This window comes from Falco biarmicus, chromosome 12 (genome assembly GCF_023638135.1).
Source record: "Falco biarmicus isolate bFalBia1 chromosome 12, bFalBia1.pri, whole genome shotgun sequence".
Lineage (NCBI taxonomy): Eukaryota > Metazoa > Chordata > Aves > Falconiformes > Falconidae > Falco > Falco biarmicus.
The window spans coordinates 21,236,531-21,251,066 of NC_079299.1; the positions used below are offsets into that span (position 1 = coordinate 21,236,531).

General features: G+C 48.6%; 1 protein-coding gene across 8 annotated transcripts in view; it reads right to left on the reverse strand.

Annotated features, from left to right (window-relative positions):
- Nucleotides 1–14,536, reverse strand: part of VEGFA (vascular endothelial growth factor A) — a 23,620-nt gene continuing 9,084 nt past the window's right edge. Inside the window, exons 3-9 of one of the 8 annotated variants that reach the window (XM_056357100.1) lie at nt 11,317–11,513; nt 9,475–9,551; nt 9,039–9,071; nt 8,729–8,875; nt 6,199–6,270; nt 4,922–5,053; nt 1–2,644 (exon numbers count right to left, since the gene is read on the reverse strand). In XM_056357100.1, the coding sequence (XP_056213075.1) occupies nt 2,623–2,644; nt 4,922–5,053; nt 6,199–6,270; nt 8,729–8,875; nt 9,039–9,071; nt 9,475–9,551; nt 11,317–11,513 (680 nt within the window). In that variant the 3' untranslated portion in view covers nt 1–2,622. Of the gene's footprint in view, nt 2,645–4,916; nt 5,054–6,198; nt 8,876–9,038; nt 9,072–9,474; nt 9,552–11,316; nt 11,514–14,536 lie in introns of those variants that run through there. The other 7 variants (XM_056357102.1, XM_056357101.1, XR_008824893.1 and 4 more) reach the window with 7 other exon arrangements.

The window sequence follows — 14,536 nt, forward strand, 5'->3', positions numbered from 1 at the left end:
TCAAGGTCAGAATTAAATTCTTTAATACAAAAAAAAGTTTGTTTGTCGTCGTCGTCGTTGTTTTTTAAGATATATCTGTAATTTCTTTGTTTAAAAATAAATATGTACTAAGGAATATCTTGAAAAAATTCACTAGACACAATATGTAGTGTTAATATCTTTTTTCCCCGCAATTATTACAGATAAACAGTAGCACCAATAAATAAAATGATAACAAATATTAAAATTAAAAAGGAGAGAGATTCAAGATGTAGAATTTTCTATTTTTCTTGTTTCTTCTTTTTACATATATAAAAAAATCGTAGCGTCTATTTAATCCGAATCACACATATACATAAACATATATATATATACAAACACATAGCCAAATATATATATAGTATGTAGATGTATATCTAACCCTTGTCTCAATAGGAATGTGTAGGGGTAGGTGTTAAGAGAAATTAATTAAATAACTGCCCATAACATGCTACTGACTCTGCCAACAATTGGGGAGAGATGGAACGGGACAACAGGAAGGTTAAATTTATACACAACCAGTACAAATAAAAAAAAAAAAAAAAAAAAAAAAAAAGGAGGTACGGCTTATAAATAGTTGAAATTAAATATTAACAAAGAATACTGAAAAATCCCTACTCTTTAATTAAATTATCTGTTTAATTTCTAATTTAAAAAGGGATATTAAATAAGTATATAAAACACTTTCTCTTCCCTCCCCCCGATCGGAAGCCTCTGTCTTGCGCACGATGCAGCATGAGTATTATACGTTGCAGATGCAAGCACCCACCCGCGTGTTTTTTCTCCTTCTGAAAGCCATCAGTCGGATGGGGAGTACCTAGTGGTTAGTAGTCACTTGCTGTGAGTCTGTTTTTAGACTGTCTTGTCTTTTTGGAAGTTTTCCGTGTTGTACATTATCAAGCGTTGAAAATTCAATTGCAGATGATGTTTGGCAGCATTCTGACACAGACCGAGTACCTTTTTGATTATTATTATTATTATTAATAATTTTAATCACAGAACTAGATTATATATATCCACATAGATGTACAAACACGCTTTCTGGGGGGTGTGTGTGCGCGCATGTGTAAGGTGGGTTTCACATACACCACAGCGTATATTGCAGATACACACATAGCCAAGATTCTCAGACATGGCTTAGGGATTCCGGCTGCCTTCACATTTGACTTCCCAGCCCAAGATGTGGAAAAGGGGCCTGATATTTACAGTACATCGTTAAAAAAAATATCTTGACGTTCTTAAAGGTCATTCACACTGGGCACACAAACTGAAGGCAGCAGAAGTTGCTTTCTTTATCCCCCCTCCAATCTTGGCATACATATATATTATTTTTTTATATATATATATGTATAAAAATAAATATATATATATAAAAAAGAGAGAAAACCACAAACATACATACACACAGACACAAATGCACACATTCACATACACACACACACACCCCTACTGTGTATATACTTTTGATTAATATCCCTTTCCAGAAATGTTCCGTAAGCATCTTGGATGCTCTTGAGTGGCAGCTCTGTGCATGAAGAAAGCAGACAGTGCTGAACAACTGTGTGGCTATGCACCGGTCCCCATTCTTGCTTCAGCACACTGTAGGCCTTGTGTCCTTTTGCAGCCACCAAGGGCAGGAAATCTAGACTCCTGTGATACTTCCTTGAATGGAAAGTTAGCGCGCATCAGCTGCCCACCATCCTTAAGAGAAGCCAGCATGTCTCTCTGGCAAAAGTTTCTATAGCAAATAAAGTCAACGCAAAATGTACACTGACATCCCATGTCCCAGCAAGGCAGGCAGGTTATGAGACGAGTAAGGGCGAAGGTTGGGGGGAAGAGAGGGGAGGAGGAATCCTTGATCACGGAGACGGCCATTTCCTTGGCCTTTGACCCATTGCACCCTAGGATGCCGCTCTTTGGAACTCCCTGCCCGTCCTCTCCATCACCTCTCCTCCCTTGTCCCAGGCAAGGAGAAGGTGGCTTGTGGTACAGCACACTCTACAGAGAAACAGCGGAGGCCACACACGTCAGTTAGAGTTAAGAAGTTTACACCTAGCGCTTCTACTCAAGTCCAGTCTTAGCTTGTTTCTTATGCCCCAAGTAGCCCGCTTGTGTCCACAGCAGTCGAGTATTATCCAGTGAAGACACCAATAACATTAGCAATGTTAAAAAAAATAATCAGTATATATATATATATTTTTTATATATATGTGTGTGTGTGTGGTTAAGATATACATATATGTATATATAGATGTGGTTAAAATATATATACATATATATATATGTATATGCATGTATACACACATATATATGTATGCATGGGAAACCCCATCAAATACACCCCTATAGTCTTCCTGGCTCTGTTATTTAGCAGCATGAAAAGAAAAATAAAATAAAACAGTTCAAAACCCAAAGGTGAATTCTGTGCGGCGGGTGCCTTGGGGAATGTTCCTTCCGGAGTCCATCGTCCATACTGAAAGTGCTGTGCTCTACCGATCCTTCATTTTTAGGGTTCATTTGGATTAGTGTTTTGTTTTGTTTTTTTCTGTCTAGGCGAGAAATCAGGCTCCAGAAACAGGGCTGTTCCCCCTTCTTTTCCGCTGCTCACCGTCTCGGTTTTTCACATCTGTCAGAGAGGAGAGGGAAGGAAAAAAAGAGAGGAAGGGTCAATGTTTGTGATGGGGGTGCAAGTAGGAGAGGAAAGGGAAGGAAGGGAGGTGGCTAATGTGTTTAAGAGCACATGGTGTTAAGACATGGCATGATGTCACTGGTGGGGTGAAGCGCTGTGCAGATGGGGCAGAACAGCTGAGAATCTTGACCCATGCACAGGTCAATGAATTCTATTCCCCCAGGCTCATCTGGACGTGGTGGGTGAGGGATACCGGTACAGGGGTAAATTTAGGAGCAGAATCGGAGGCCTTCTCACAGGTGAACTGTCTTGTTTGCACCCTCTCACACCGTGCACACATAGATACACACAAACACAGAAAAAAAAGGCTAAGCAATGCATGCAGAAAGACACACTCCCTCAGTTCTCCACCTAGCCTGCTGTTTGGGTTGGAAGCAATGCAGACAACAAGGCCTCATGCAGGCAAGAATGTGGAAAGAAAGTGCCTCTCATTCCACTAGCTGTCATGAGCAGGGGTTAGCACCAGAGAACAGCAGCAGCAGCCTGAAGAAGCAGCAGGAGAAATGAGAAATTACTCTTCCCTGTAGGGCCCAATTCTAACTCTACAAGAAAGAGCATGAGGAACTTCAGCTTAACCAGCTTTTTATCTGGAAACAGATAAGCTACCCGCTTCTATGACACCTTCCTATCTTTCTGGCCAACACACCAGCCCTGGAAACCTCCCTTAGTGCCAATTATCCCAATACAGACAGGGACTAGTAAGAGTAAGCAGTAACCCCCTTCTGCCATCATGACTTCTTTAGGGTATCCTTTGTTTTTTCTTTGTATTTGTTGCTATTTCTCACCCTTCAAACTCGGCAGGGTAATTTCCAGTTATTCTGGGGTCTGGGAACAGGAGCAGAGGGAAAACGCCAAAGTTAGGTCTCGTCTCATGCCTCAGGGGTTATGATCACTGGGAGAAGTTTAACTCCAGAAGCTGCTCTATTCTGGCCCCACCATCAGTTACTTTTCCACTGAAATTACAGCATCCAAGAAAATTCTCCTGTAAACAGAGCAGTTTCCACCACGCTGGCAGTGCCAATGCCTCTCTGGTTTGGGCACAACGCATTTTCACACCCAGAGGAGGCACTTGCTACTTGTAGCAGCCTTAGCAGCAGCAGATTCCAGGTAGGCAGAGTCAAATGGATGTCTCCTCTTTCAGGGTGTAGCCACAGAGGACCCTGGATCTCTCCCCCATCCAGCCACTGCCACTGCAATACTCTCTTGACAGGAGGAATTTGCCTAGATCTCTGTGAAAGGGACTGAAGCTCAGAGTCACAGCCAAGGGCTCATTAGCAACCCCACTTCCACGTCTCTCTCTGGATAGGTAGGATGATCCCACACCAGAGACACACACATAGCTGGTGCAAGTCAAAAGACCCCACCGAGTTCACCAAAGTGCTCAGATAAGAACCAGGAATCGGTTTCTGCACATGTCTATGCCACAGATGGTGCGTGACAGGTAACACTCAGATGACACATGCACAGCATGGATCTCTGAACAAACGCTAACCACACAGTGTCTTTGCGTCTCCCACCTCACACCTGAAATACAGACTGCTGCCTGCCTTCACCCAGAGACAGACTCAATCCTGTTGTATCCCACACCACAGGCCTGAAAGCAGGCCCTCAAACCACAACTCTGGACAAGACATGGACAGGGAACTGTGAATACACTGCAAGAGGACAGGGTGCTCGCCCTGGCTTTTAGAAGAACAAAGAGGCAAAGGATAACATGGGGACAGCCTTGAGGGAAGCTCCTGGCCCGGCTTTCCTCACTCCGCACACAGCAGAGTGTCCAGAAGCTACATAAAACAGGCTTAGAAGACAGGGGTGGTCAAATTGTAGTCAGCTAAGGATTTGTCTTTGTCCAACAGTACGCTCAAAGTTGCATACAGATAGTGTACAGAGGGCTACAGACCCTCCCCCTGGCTACCTTAGCAACATGAACTCCGTTATCTTGTTCTACAGGAAAGGATAGCTTAGATACAAATGCCCTGCTCTGGGAGCCGTCCCCGTCCAAGTTCTGACAGCACATCTGAAATGCACAGCCACCCTCTGACACAGGGAAACTCTGCCCTCATGTCAATTAGCCCCTCTGGCCCACGTAGGACAGGGAAAAGAAGTAATCATATAGCACTGGTGCCAGAAGTCAGCAGGAAGCAAGCTCCCCCCTCTTTCTCTTTATCTCTCTTTCTCTTTGTGTGTTTCTCTTTCATCCTTCAGGACACAAACCTGCAAGTGCGCTCGTTTAACTCAAGCTGCCTCGACTTGCAACGTGAGTCTGTGAATTTGCAGGAACATTTACAGGTCTGGGGATCTTGTACAAACAAGTGCTTTCTCCTCTCTGAGCAAGGCTCACAGTGACTGCAAAAAGGCAAAAGGAAAGATGTCTAAGCTACAGCGCTTCAGCAGAAAGAAAATACACATGCAACACCCTAAACATCAAAGCAATCCCCTTGCCCCCTCCCACAGCCCCCATGCTGCCCACTGGAGCGTCGCAGGCTGATGGATTTTCCAGCAGCACCCCGGCAGCCCCAGGACAGCACCCCCTTGCATTAGCGTAAAGAGAAAGAAAACAGGCTCTCTGCACAGTATTCACAAATGCTGCATTGGATCCATTGGCACAGGCCAGAGGGAGGAAGAAGGGAAAAGCACGGATGGGAAGGTGAGAGGTCCCAGCCAGCTATTGACAAATCGATGAAAGGAGTTCTCTGAAGTGGGCTATTCGAGTAGAAAGAGGCCAGCAGCTAAATGAGTTAGATGCACAGGGTCTCTCCTCCCCTGGAAAGCAGCTGGGCTCCAGCATCACATGCTTACCCCTGCAGCCAGCACTGCCCTCCTTTCTGTAAGCCCCATCCCAACCTTGCCATCTAGGAATCTCCTATGGAAGGGCCATGGATTTACAATGCAGGATTCTGTGAACCACTGTGAGAGCAGAGCGAAAGAGACAGCAAGAGAAACAGGGAGAGAGAAGCCACCAAAATCCAGCAGAAAGAGAAGGGGGAAAAAAGAGCACACCCTCCCCAGTTCCCCAGCACCCCCTCTCCAGCTTCCCGCCATCCCACCTCTCCTCTCCGCCTGTGACTCCACCAGACACACACGCACACGCGCGCACGCACGCACACACACACATGCACGGCAGATGCCAGCCTGCCTGTCACCAGTCATCGTAGCAAGTGAGGGCACGAGACAAGTGGGGGAAAGCAGATGACAGAATTGCAACCGGAAGGCGTGGAAAAGAGGTGCAGGGCGCTCGCCCACCCACCCACGTTCTTGTGCCTTGGGAAAAAATGGTTGCCACTGATGATTAGAGAGCCAAGCAAGCTAAAGCCACCTTCCTTGAGATACCCTTAGTGCTAGAGCGGTGCCACCACCAGTGCTGCCCCTGCAGGGTCTGCAGCCCACCAGTGACTGGGAGGGGAGGGTGAGATTTGAGTGAGCAGCAAGCAGGCGGATTGGTTTGGGGAGAGGGAGGGAAGAGAGTCTACAAGCAGAGGACACAAACGTACAAGCTGGGTGGTTTGTACCGGCCTTTCTTGCGCTTTCTCTTTTGACCCTTCCCCTTTCCTCGCTTTGATTTTCTGGAAGAAAAACAAAAAAAAACAGAGAAGGAGAGAGAGAGAGAAGGAAAGAAAGGGAGAGAGAGAGAAAACGGAAGAAAACGCAAGGAAGAAGAGGGGGAAAAAATACAGCCATGTGCCTTGCTGGGAGGGGGGAAGCACATGAGGCAGGACTGGACGGCAAGTCCCAGGGCCGAAGCACAGATCTCCACCTCACACACACATTCACCGGCCCTCCTGTGCTCCTGCCAGCTCCGCAACCAGCCTGCCCACAGCCAAGCCAGCGCCGCAGACCCAGCAGAGACCACCTCCAGCAGGGCTGCTGCCAGCAGAGGTGGATCTGCTGGAGCCTCAGAGGGGCACCTGCCCCCTCACAAGAGGAGCAAGTGGGAAAGGGACAGGGGATGAGGAGGAAGGAACAGAAAGCTTTGTGAAAGCATCACGCAACCACAGTGAGCGCAGACAACCGTTCTAGGCAACAAGCACGGGCGCACAGTGACTGACAAGAGGCGACCTGAGCAGAGGGGCTCTCCCCAGGGAAAAGGAAACCGCTCTGACCTGATGCCCTGCCCAGCACCACCAGGCCTAGGAGGGAACAGCCAAGCTCCAACAGCTCTGCTGCAGGGCTAGCGGTAATCCTGCCTTGAGATGGGAGCAAAGGGGGCCTGGCCTCAGACCCCACAGACAAGGGGAATGACCTGGTCTACACAGCAGTGCTGCGTGCAAGCAGGCCACCTAGCCCGAAGGCTCTGCTCACCCACTCCCACCTCCTGCCTGTGGTTCAGAGGACTCCAGGAGACCTTGCTGGATGTCTGCTAACATCCCCTCTGGCAGTCTCCATCCTGAGTGCCGAAGGCAAAAGAGGGACACCTGACCTAGTGATGGCACCCAGGAGATAACCAGAAAGCAGCTTTCAGATCTTCCCTCTTTTCCCTCCCTCCCCTCACCTTCACCATGGATCTGCCAGGCAGACAAGCGGACGGAGCCAAGGCACTGACTCCATTCTGAAAAATTCACCAGTTTCTCCTGACTCTTTGGGCAGAAGCTGAGACAGACAGGGGCTAGGATGTGCAGGCCTGGACACCAACAGTGGATCCCTACAGGCCAGTGAGAGCACAGGGAGGGAGGGAGGGAGGCTGGAGCCTGTGCTGCTCCTGGAGCCACGTTCGCACAGGACCAAAGGAGAGACATGCAAGGAGAAGGCCCTAGGCAAAGCACCAGGGCTCGTCAGGCAAGTGTGCCCCGGCACTGTGGCAGCTCAGCAAAGGCTCCCTCATTCCCTGGCGCAGCCCACCTCGGGAGGGAGCTGTTGGGGATATGTGGGGGGCGGAAGGGAAAGCACCACAGCTGTTTCTTGGGCCCTGTTCAAGCCGTCTCACTGGAACGAGTGTCAGAGCATCAGCTCGCTCCCAGCCTCTGCCCTACATGTCAGGAGTCACGGGGATGCGGTGAGGGGAGGAAAATCGACCTGAAGGGAGGAGAGGGGCACCAATATAACAGGACTTTCAATCCAGCACAAATCAAAGCACACCAAGCTCTCCCATCCCTTCCCTTCCTTCCCCAGGCAGTGCAGAACCAGCAAAGAGCAGGCAAGGTGCTGTTAGAAAAGGAAAGGGAATGCAACACAGTCTGGGCTGGCTGCTTCACCCACACCCCATCCTCACCAGAGCTCACACAGACCCAGCTCTCACACACCTTCAAACCACAGAGCCACGCTGACCGACCGTCCCCAACACAGCCCTGCACAGAGAGGAGTGTTTGCTGCACACAGCCCGGTGCAGCTAGGAGCAGATTTCCAGGGGGAGGAGGAGAGGCTGGAAGGCAGCTAGAAATATACAGCCACTGGGAGAGGGGTGAAGGAAGTTCTCTCACACTCCTTCTTGCTCCCTCTGTCTCCATTTCAGCCTCATCTCCCAGTATTGACCCCCTTCCTCTCATAACTCCACACCTCTAAAGGCAAAGTTGCTATCCCAGCCATGCACCATCCAGCTGACCCTCTTTCCCAGAGAGGTCACTCTTTTCAATCTTGTTCCACATTTTGTGATCGTCCCTGCAACTACTGCAGGACGAGAGCTTATTTCTCTTGTTTCCACAACCTTTTTACTTTGAGGAGGAAGGAAAAGGAAGGTTGTGCCTTAACCTCCTTCAAGTCACCACAGCAAATCCATCAGATTGATGAAAAAAAATCTCATGAAAGCCTCCACCAAGACCCAACTAGGACATCCACCTCCCTTTACACCCTCCCAGGCTCCCACCCAACAAAACCAGCACCACATCCTGCATGGCATCACTCCTGCCTCCACCAGGCCTCTACTGCCACCTCTCCCTGTTGCCAGCAGAGTTCCTACCCAAGCTGCTGTGAAAGAAGCCAGCAAGTACTCACTCAAGCAGCAAGAAAAAAATTAATAATAAAGAAAGGCAGCGATTTGCAGTAACCAGAAACACCCCAGGAAGAGGGAAGGGAAAATGGGGGCTGCACCTTGAATCCATTCTGGTAGGACACAGACGACGGCACTTCCCTGACTCAGGATAAAGCATTAGGAATGATTGCCGTGGCCATGGGTCATGCAAGCTCCAGGTCTGGGGTATGAAGGAAGGACCGTCAGATCTGGGTTTCTGTGCCCACCTGGAATGGATTCAGAGTGTCGCCCCATGCACTACCATATGCCATTTCCAAAAACACCTTCTCAAAGTGAGCATCTCCAACCAAAGAAAAGGGTAATGGGCAGTGGGGAGAGGAAATGCCAACCAACCACCAAAAGAGAAAGGAGGAAAGGCTTGTCACTTACTTTTCTTGTTTGTTTTTGACATCTTTCTTTGGTCTGGGGGGAAGAGAGAACAAAGACCTCATTAGAAGGGAGCTTACCACATATGCTTCCAGTATTATCCCCAGTTCCCACCAGGTCCAGGGAAGGACATGTACAGCTGGCATTGCAGGATGCCTATGGCACAGGTTAAGTGGTCCTTCTCAAAGTGTTTGCCCTCCTGTTGCACCTCGCTGGCAGCCAGTGCCAAAAGACTCATGGCTGCAAGCTTGCATTGTCCACTAGAGATGGAGGAGGCTTGCCAGCAAATGACTTCTTTTCCCAGGCTCAGCCATCCCACTGCAAACCAGCTGAGGAGACTGCAGAAGCCTCTGGACAACAGTCCCAACCCAATGGCAGAAAAAAGGAAAGGCTCAGAATAAGTTTATTGCAAAAGGAACCAATGCTGCCCCATTCTCACCTGCAGTCACATTTACTGTGCTGTAAGAAGCTCATGTGCGCTATGTGCTGACTCTGATGGGGTTTAATTCTCATGATCTGGAATGAAAGAAACAGAGAGGGTCACTGCCCATTCACTATTTATATTCACAGCTCCACATCAGCCCGCTGCGCAGCGAAGCATTTGCACCCCGGGTGCTCCTGGGAAAAGCATGGCAGAGAGAAAAGCTGGCTCTGAGACCCCGTTCTCCCAGTCAGAGAAGGTCTTTGATCACAAGAAAGCAGCAACACCAGACTCATGCCAAAGCTCTGTTTGCTCATGTGTGCAAGGTGCCAGCACTGGTGGACTGCCTTGGAGACAGGCACGGCAGAGGACGTAACACCATAGCAAGGTTCTTACTGAGCCATCCCTGGATGATGCTAGAGAGACAGTACCGGAGCATCCAGCCTGCTCTCACATAGAAGCATGCTTCAGTCTAATGCAAAGGCCCAAAGCAAAAGTTTCATATCCGACTCAGTTTCCCTAAGCCAGCGTTCCTTCCCAGCTGACACTTCACTTTCTCAGTGACTTGACACACAAAGTAAACCTGGTGATCTGTGCTTAAAACAGCCCTGCAGAGCCAGACATCATCCATCCCCCTGTCCCAAGCGCCTCCAGGGAAGTTGTACTGGAAGCTAAGCACGTATTGTCACATTCTCTCAACCCAGAACCTGGCTGGACCACTAGCTCTAGCATTTGCACCAGAGATCTGTTCAAGCGCCTCTGACCCTTTACAGGCATGCAGGCATACCAGCCAAAAACTGTAATTCAGCAAAGAATGGTAGGAAGAAAACCATCCCTATCTACACCATACTAGCATGCTCTGGCCCAGGCTGGAACCTGCAAGTAGAAAAGCAGCATGGGGAACTACAGAAGGGTACAGACAGGTTCTCTGCCAGTGTTCAAACACAGCTCAAGTGACAAGTAAAGAGAGCTTGCTGGTTAATCACTTAGCCCTGAATGTCTCTCATACATATCAAAAAGTGATGGCAGTATTTACAGTAGCCATTCAAGGGGCTGAAGGACAAAAGGAGGTGAGGTTAAGGGTAATAGGCACCAGCACCACTAAGGTCACAAGCTGGGATCCAGACTGGCAGACAAGGGCAGCGGCAAAGGTCTCTAAAGCAGAGTTTGCATCTTCCCCATGTGCCCAGCCTTTGCTATCGTGGCCATCTCTGTCTCTTCCAAGGAAAGAATTCAGCAGCCTCCAAATAAAGGAGGGAAGATGCCCAGAGGCAGGAAAGCTTTTCCACTTGACACTGAAGCAGTGTGTTTCTTAGAGCCCCTTTCCACCCCTGCTGTGCCAGTGTAGCTAATGACCCAAATCCCCTGCTCTGTTGGTAAAGGCTGACCTCACATGCCCTCCAGGAGAGAGTACTGACAAGCTTTCCCCTTTTGCGCTACTCAGCTGGCTTCAGAGCAACAGCTGTGTGGACCAAATGCAGAGTTACAGTGGAGCAAGGGCCCAATGAGTATTTTCTGTAAGGCCTCATAGACAACAGCTTCTTTGCATTCTCTAAGCATGAAGTGCTCCTTTGCATGCTCCTAGGTACTGTATTTGGGCATTAGCAAAGTCAAGAGCCAAAACCAGATTCTCCTCTTGGCCTTGAACAGCCATGGGCAACTCATCTTTTAACCCGGTATGATGTAATGCTGGGCAAAAGGGTCAGTAGAGAGCTGAGCCCTCCTGATCCAACAATTTCCATTTCCCTGGAGTAGGCTGCCCTTCATCTGAATTAGCTCAGAGATGGGACTTGGGGTGGCTGTGATAGCTGACTTGCTTCCTTCCACCCAAGCATGCCAGCTTGCAAGCTGGGCCCTCACCTCCATCGTGACGTTGTACACATCCACAGGGACACATTCTAGGCCCTCATCGCCGCAGCAACCGGCACATCTCATCAGAGGCACACAGGATGGTTTGAATATGTACTCCACCTCATCAGGGTACTCCTGGAAAATGTCCACCAGGGTCTCAATTGTCCTGCAGAAGCTGCGCTCGTAGACTTCCAGGAATTTGATAACTAAAAGGAGGAATGGAGGGAATAAGTTAATGCAAACTTAGCTCAGGAATTTCTAGTGCTTTGCCCCTTAAATCAAGCCAGACAGTTGCAACACATCTACCCTATGCTCTTCACTAGCAGTCTTGCAAGCTTAAGTCCTTCGTCTCTGCCCTACACACACACATACACACACACAAATCAAGTGGGGAAGAGAAAGAGACAGTCTCTTCCTACCACTGCTTCAGGGTATATAAACAAGGTAAACAAGAGAGCCTCACTATTTGCCACCCTGGCACCATGATGCATCCCACAGGTGCCTTCTCCCCAAACCCCTTCCCCGCTATACCCCATACTCTCAGATATGCTGTCACTAAGCATACTAGCTCAGCCAAAAAGCACCTGAAGCTGCCGCAGATGATCTGTGCTCTGGATCAAGGCCCGTCACCGGTTTGTCTTTTACTCCCTTTCAATAGAGCCAGTGGATGCCCCAGTGGGTTTTAGAAGGCAAGGGGATAAGCCAGAAGCATCCTTTCTACAGACCTCAGCACAGAGACACTTCCAAGAACAAGCAGTGGGTTCTGAACCAAGCATCCACATATCTTCACTCTTAGCGTCAGCTACCTCTTCTGCCCATGCGGAACATCCACCTCAACAGGCCACCTCAGAACCACAACAGCACCTGCTAGAAGTCACAGCCTCCACGTCTCCACACCGACCACTTTCCCAGACCAAGGAATCAAGCCACCCACTGAAAGTTTCAAAGCAAACCCAACGCACCCCCAGAATTAACTAGACCGTATACCTGGCTGCTAAACCACAATGAGGCAGTGTGGGAGGGGGAACAGGGCGGATCTGCCATTATCCCCTGCCTTCCCTACAAATGGAGCAAACACTGCTTGCGACCTGCGCTGATTTCACAAGCCTTTCTCAACATTTCCCAGTCTCTTGCCAAAGCTTCATTTTGCTCTTGGTCAAGGGTTGGAGAGATTTAAAGAGTTGAGAGATAGGACAGATAAGTACACATGCACAAAAGCCCGCTGCTAGTACAGTTCTGCAAACAACGAGTACCTGGAGCCCTCCAGGCCTCCTAGCTCTACCAGCACACAGGCAAAGGAGGATGTCTCAAGTGGAGCAGAGGATAAGAGCACACACAAAGAGAGAGTACCTGCCCCATGCTGTTATGCACTATAATGATCCACCTGTAGAGTATGCAGAGTCCTACAGCGCCAAGGTTGATAACTGAGTGATAAGAGCAAACTGCTTGCATCATGGAAAAAAATGGTCTCCGGTAAGCGTTTCTAAAGTGCCCTGAACTTGTGACAAACTGGCATAAAGGTTACTTTGCCACAAAAATGCAAAAGCTGCAGGGCTTGGAGCTCACAGCCCGCAGTTAATTGTTGAAAGTTAATTCTAGGTCATGCAGAGCTGACAGTGCCACAGAGCTCAGAGCGGGTACAAGAGGGGAGGAGCTTCCGTCCAGGGAGTTTGAAGTGTCAGAGAGCGTGAGCAGCTATTAAAAGAGAAAGTGGCTTGTGAAAGGGAAATGTAGCCTGGCAGGCATGGACTGCTTGTTGGTATTCCTCATCTAGAAGACAGCATGTTTCTGTTCCTTGTCCTTTCCTTTCCTCTTCCTTCCTCCCCTAGCTGCAGTATGGCTCCTGGCTATTCTCCTATCTTGTCTGCAGCTACCTCCTTCTCCCCGTTCCCCTTTGGAGTGACCTTAGTCACTGCCTGTGTTCCAACAAGTTGAACAATTTAGTATGTGGGAAATTCTGCAGGCACAGTGACAGTTGCTGAACTGCACTGTTGATTATTCATGCTGTGCCAGCAGAAAGGATCTGGAAACTCTGGCAGTAAAGACACAGTTCTAGATAAAAATGCCTACAGACCTACGTCAAGCGGAGGGAGGGAAGGAAAGAGAGAGGGAAGGCGGCAGTTACCTGTGCAGATCAAATGCTGTAGTCTGGGGCATAAAGGAGGCAGAAATCAACACAGAGTAGAAAACTGAAGTGAAACCGATTCACATCTGCCACGCTTTCTAAATGTTTGCACTGTGCAAGCAGCTGGATTACACCAGAGAATCCGGACCACAGGCTGGCCACAGAACAGCATACTGAACTTCTTTTGCAGAGCCTTTACTTTCACAGCTGCACCCTGACGACTGACTATACTTGAGATCTGGGAGATTTGACAGGACCAAATCCTTCCCATAAAGAATATGGGAGTTTTTGGCTCTACTTTAACTTGTGATGATTTTCCAAAGTCTGAATCAGCCTCTGAAAAGGAAATGTGGAATCTTTCTCCAGCTGCCAGTCAAAAGATTCTGCCATGAAAGGTACTTTGCCTTGATTTTGCAGGACACCGGGCATACACACAGAGACTGCAATGCTCCATAGTTCATTTGCAGTTAGCACCCAAACCGGAGCACATGACTGAGGTACAGTCATCCTCACAGCAAAGCCCTGCCTCTGCTACCGTACCTACACTTACTCTTGTGTACTGGGAGTCATATTCCACACTTTGCCGGGCTGATTCAGTCTGTGCTTCCTTTCCATTGGTTGTGTCAGGGACAGAAGAAGGTCTGTCTTTCATGGGTAAGCATAGAAAGGTCACTGAAGGACTAACACCACTTGGCCTGCTCCCTTCCTGCAATCTGGGCTTCAACCCACGTTAAAAGTTAATCCTGCATTTAACCCACACCCCTACCCTGCAAAACATCTCCAGATTTGAGTCAGAGGTTCTTCTTTGTGAATGAAGGGGGGGAAGTAAGGTTAAAACTCAAGTCAGGGCCCACATTAACTCTTCAGGGTAGTTACAGCCACAGCAGGCAGGACTGAGTCCAAATTTGGAGCAGTTGAGTGGGAACATGCTAGACTAGAAAAGGAGCAAGTCTATGATCATTCTGCCTCCCTCCCCATCAATGGCTTAGCAGCAATACAGACACACTGTTCTTTTAAAAATAAAAAGTGCAGCCACAAGTGCTGGTGGTTTCCTTTATTTATACCAGAAAATCTTTTCTCGTGGAACAAACAAAGAGTGTTTGT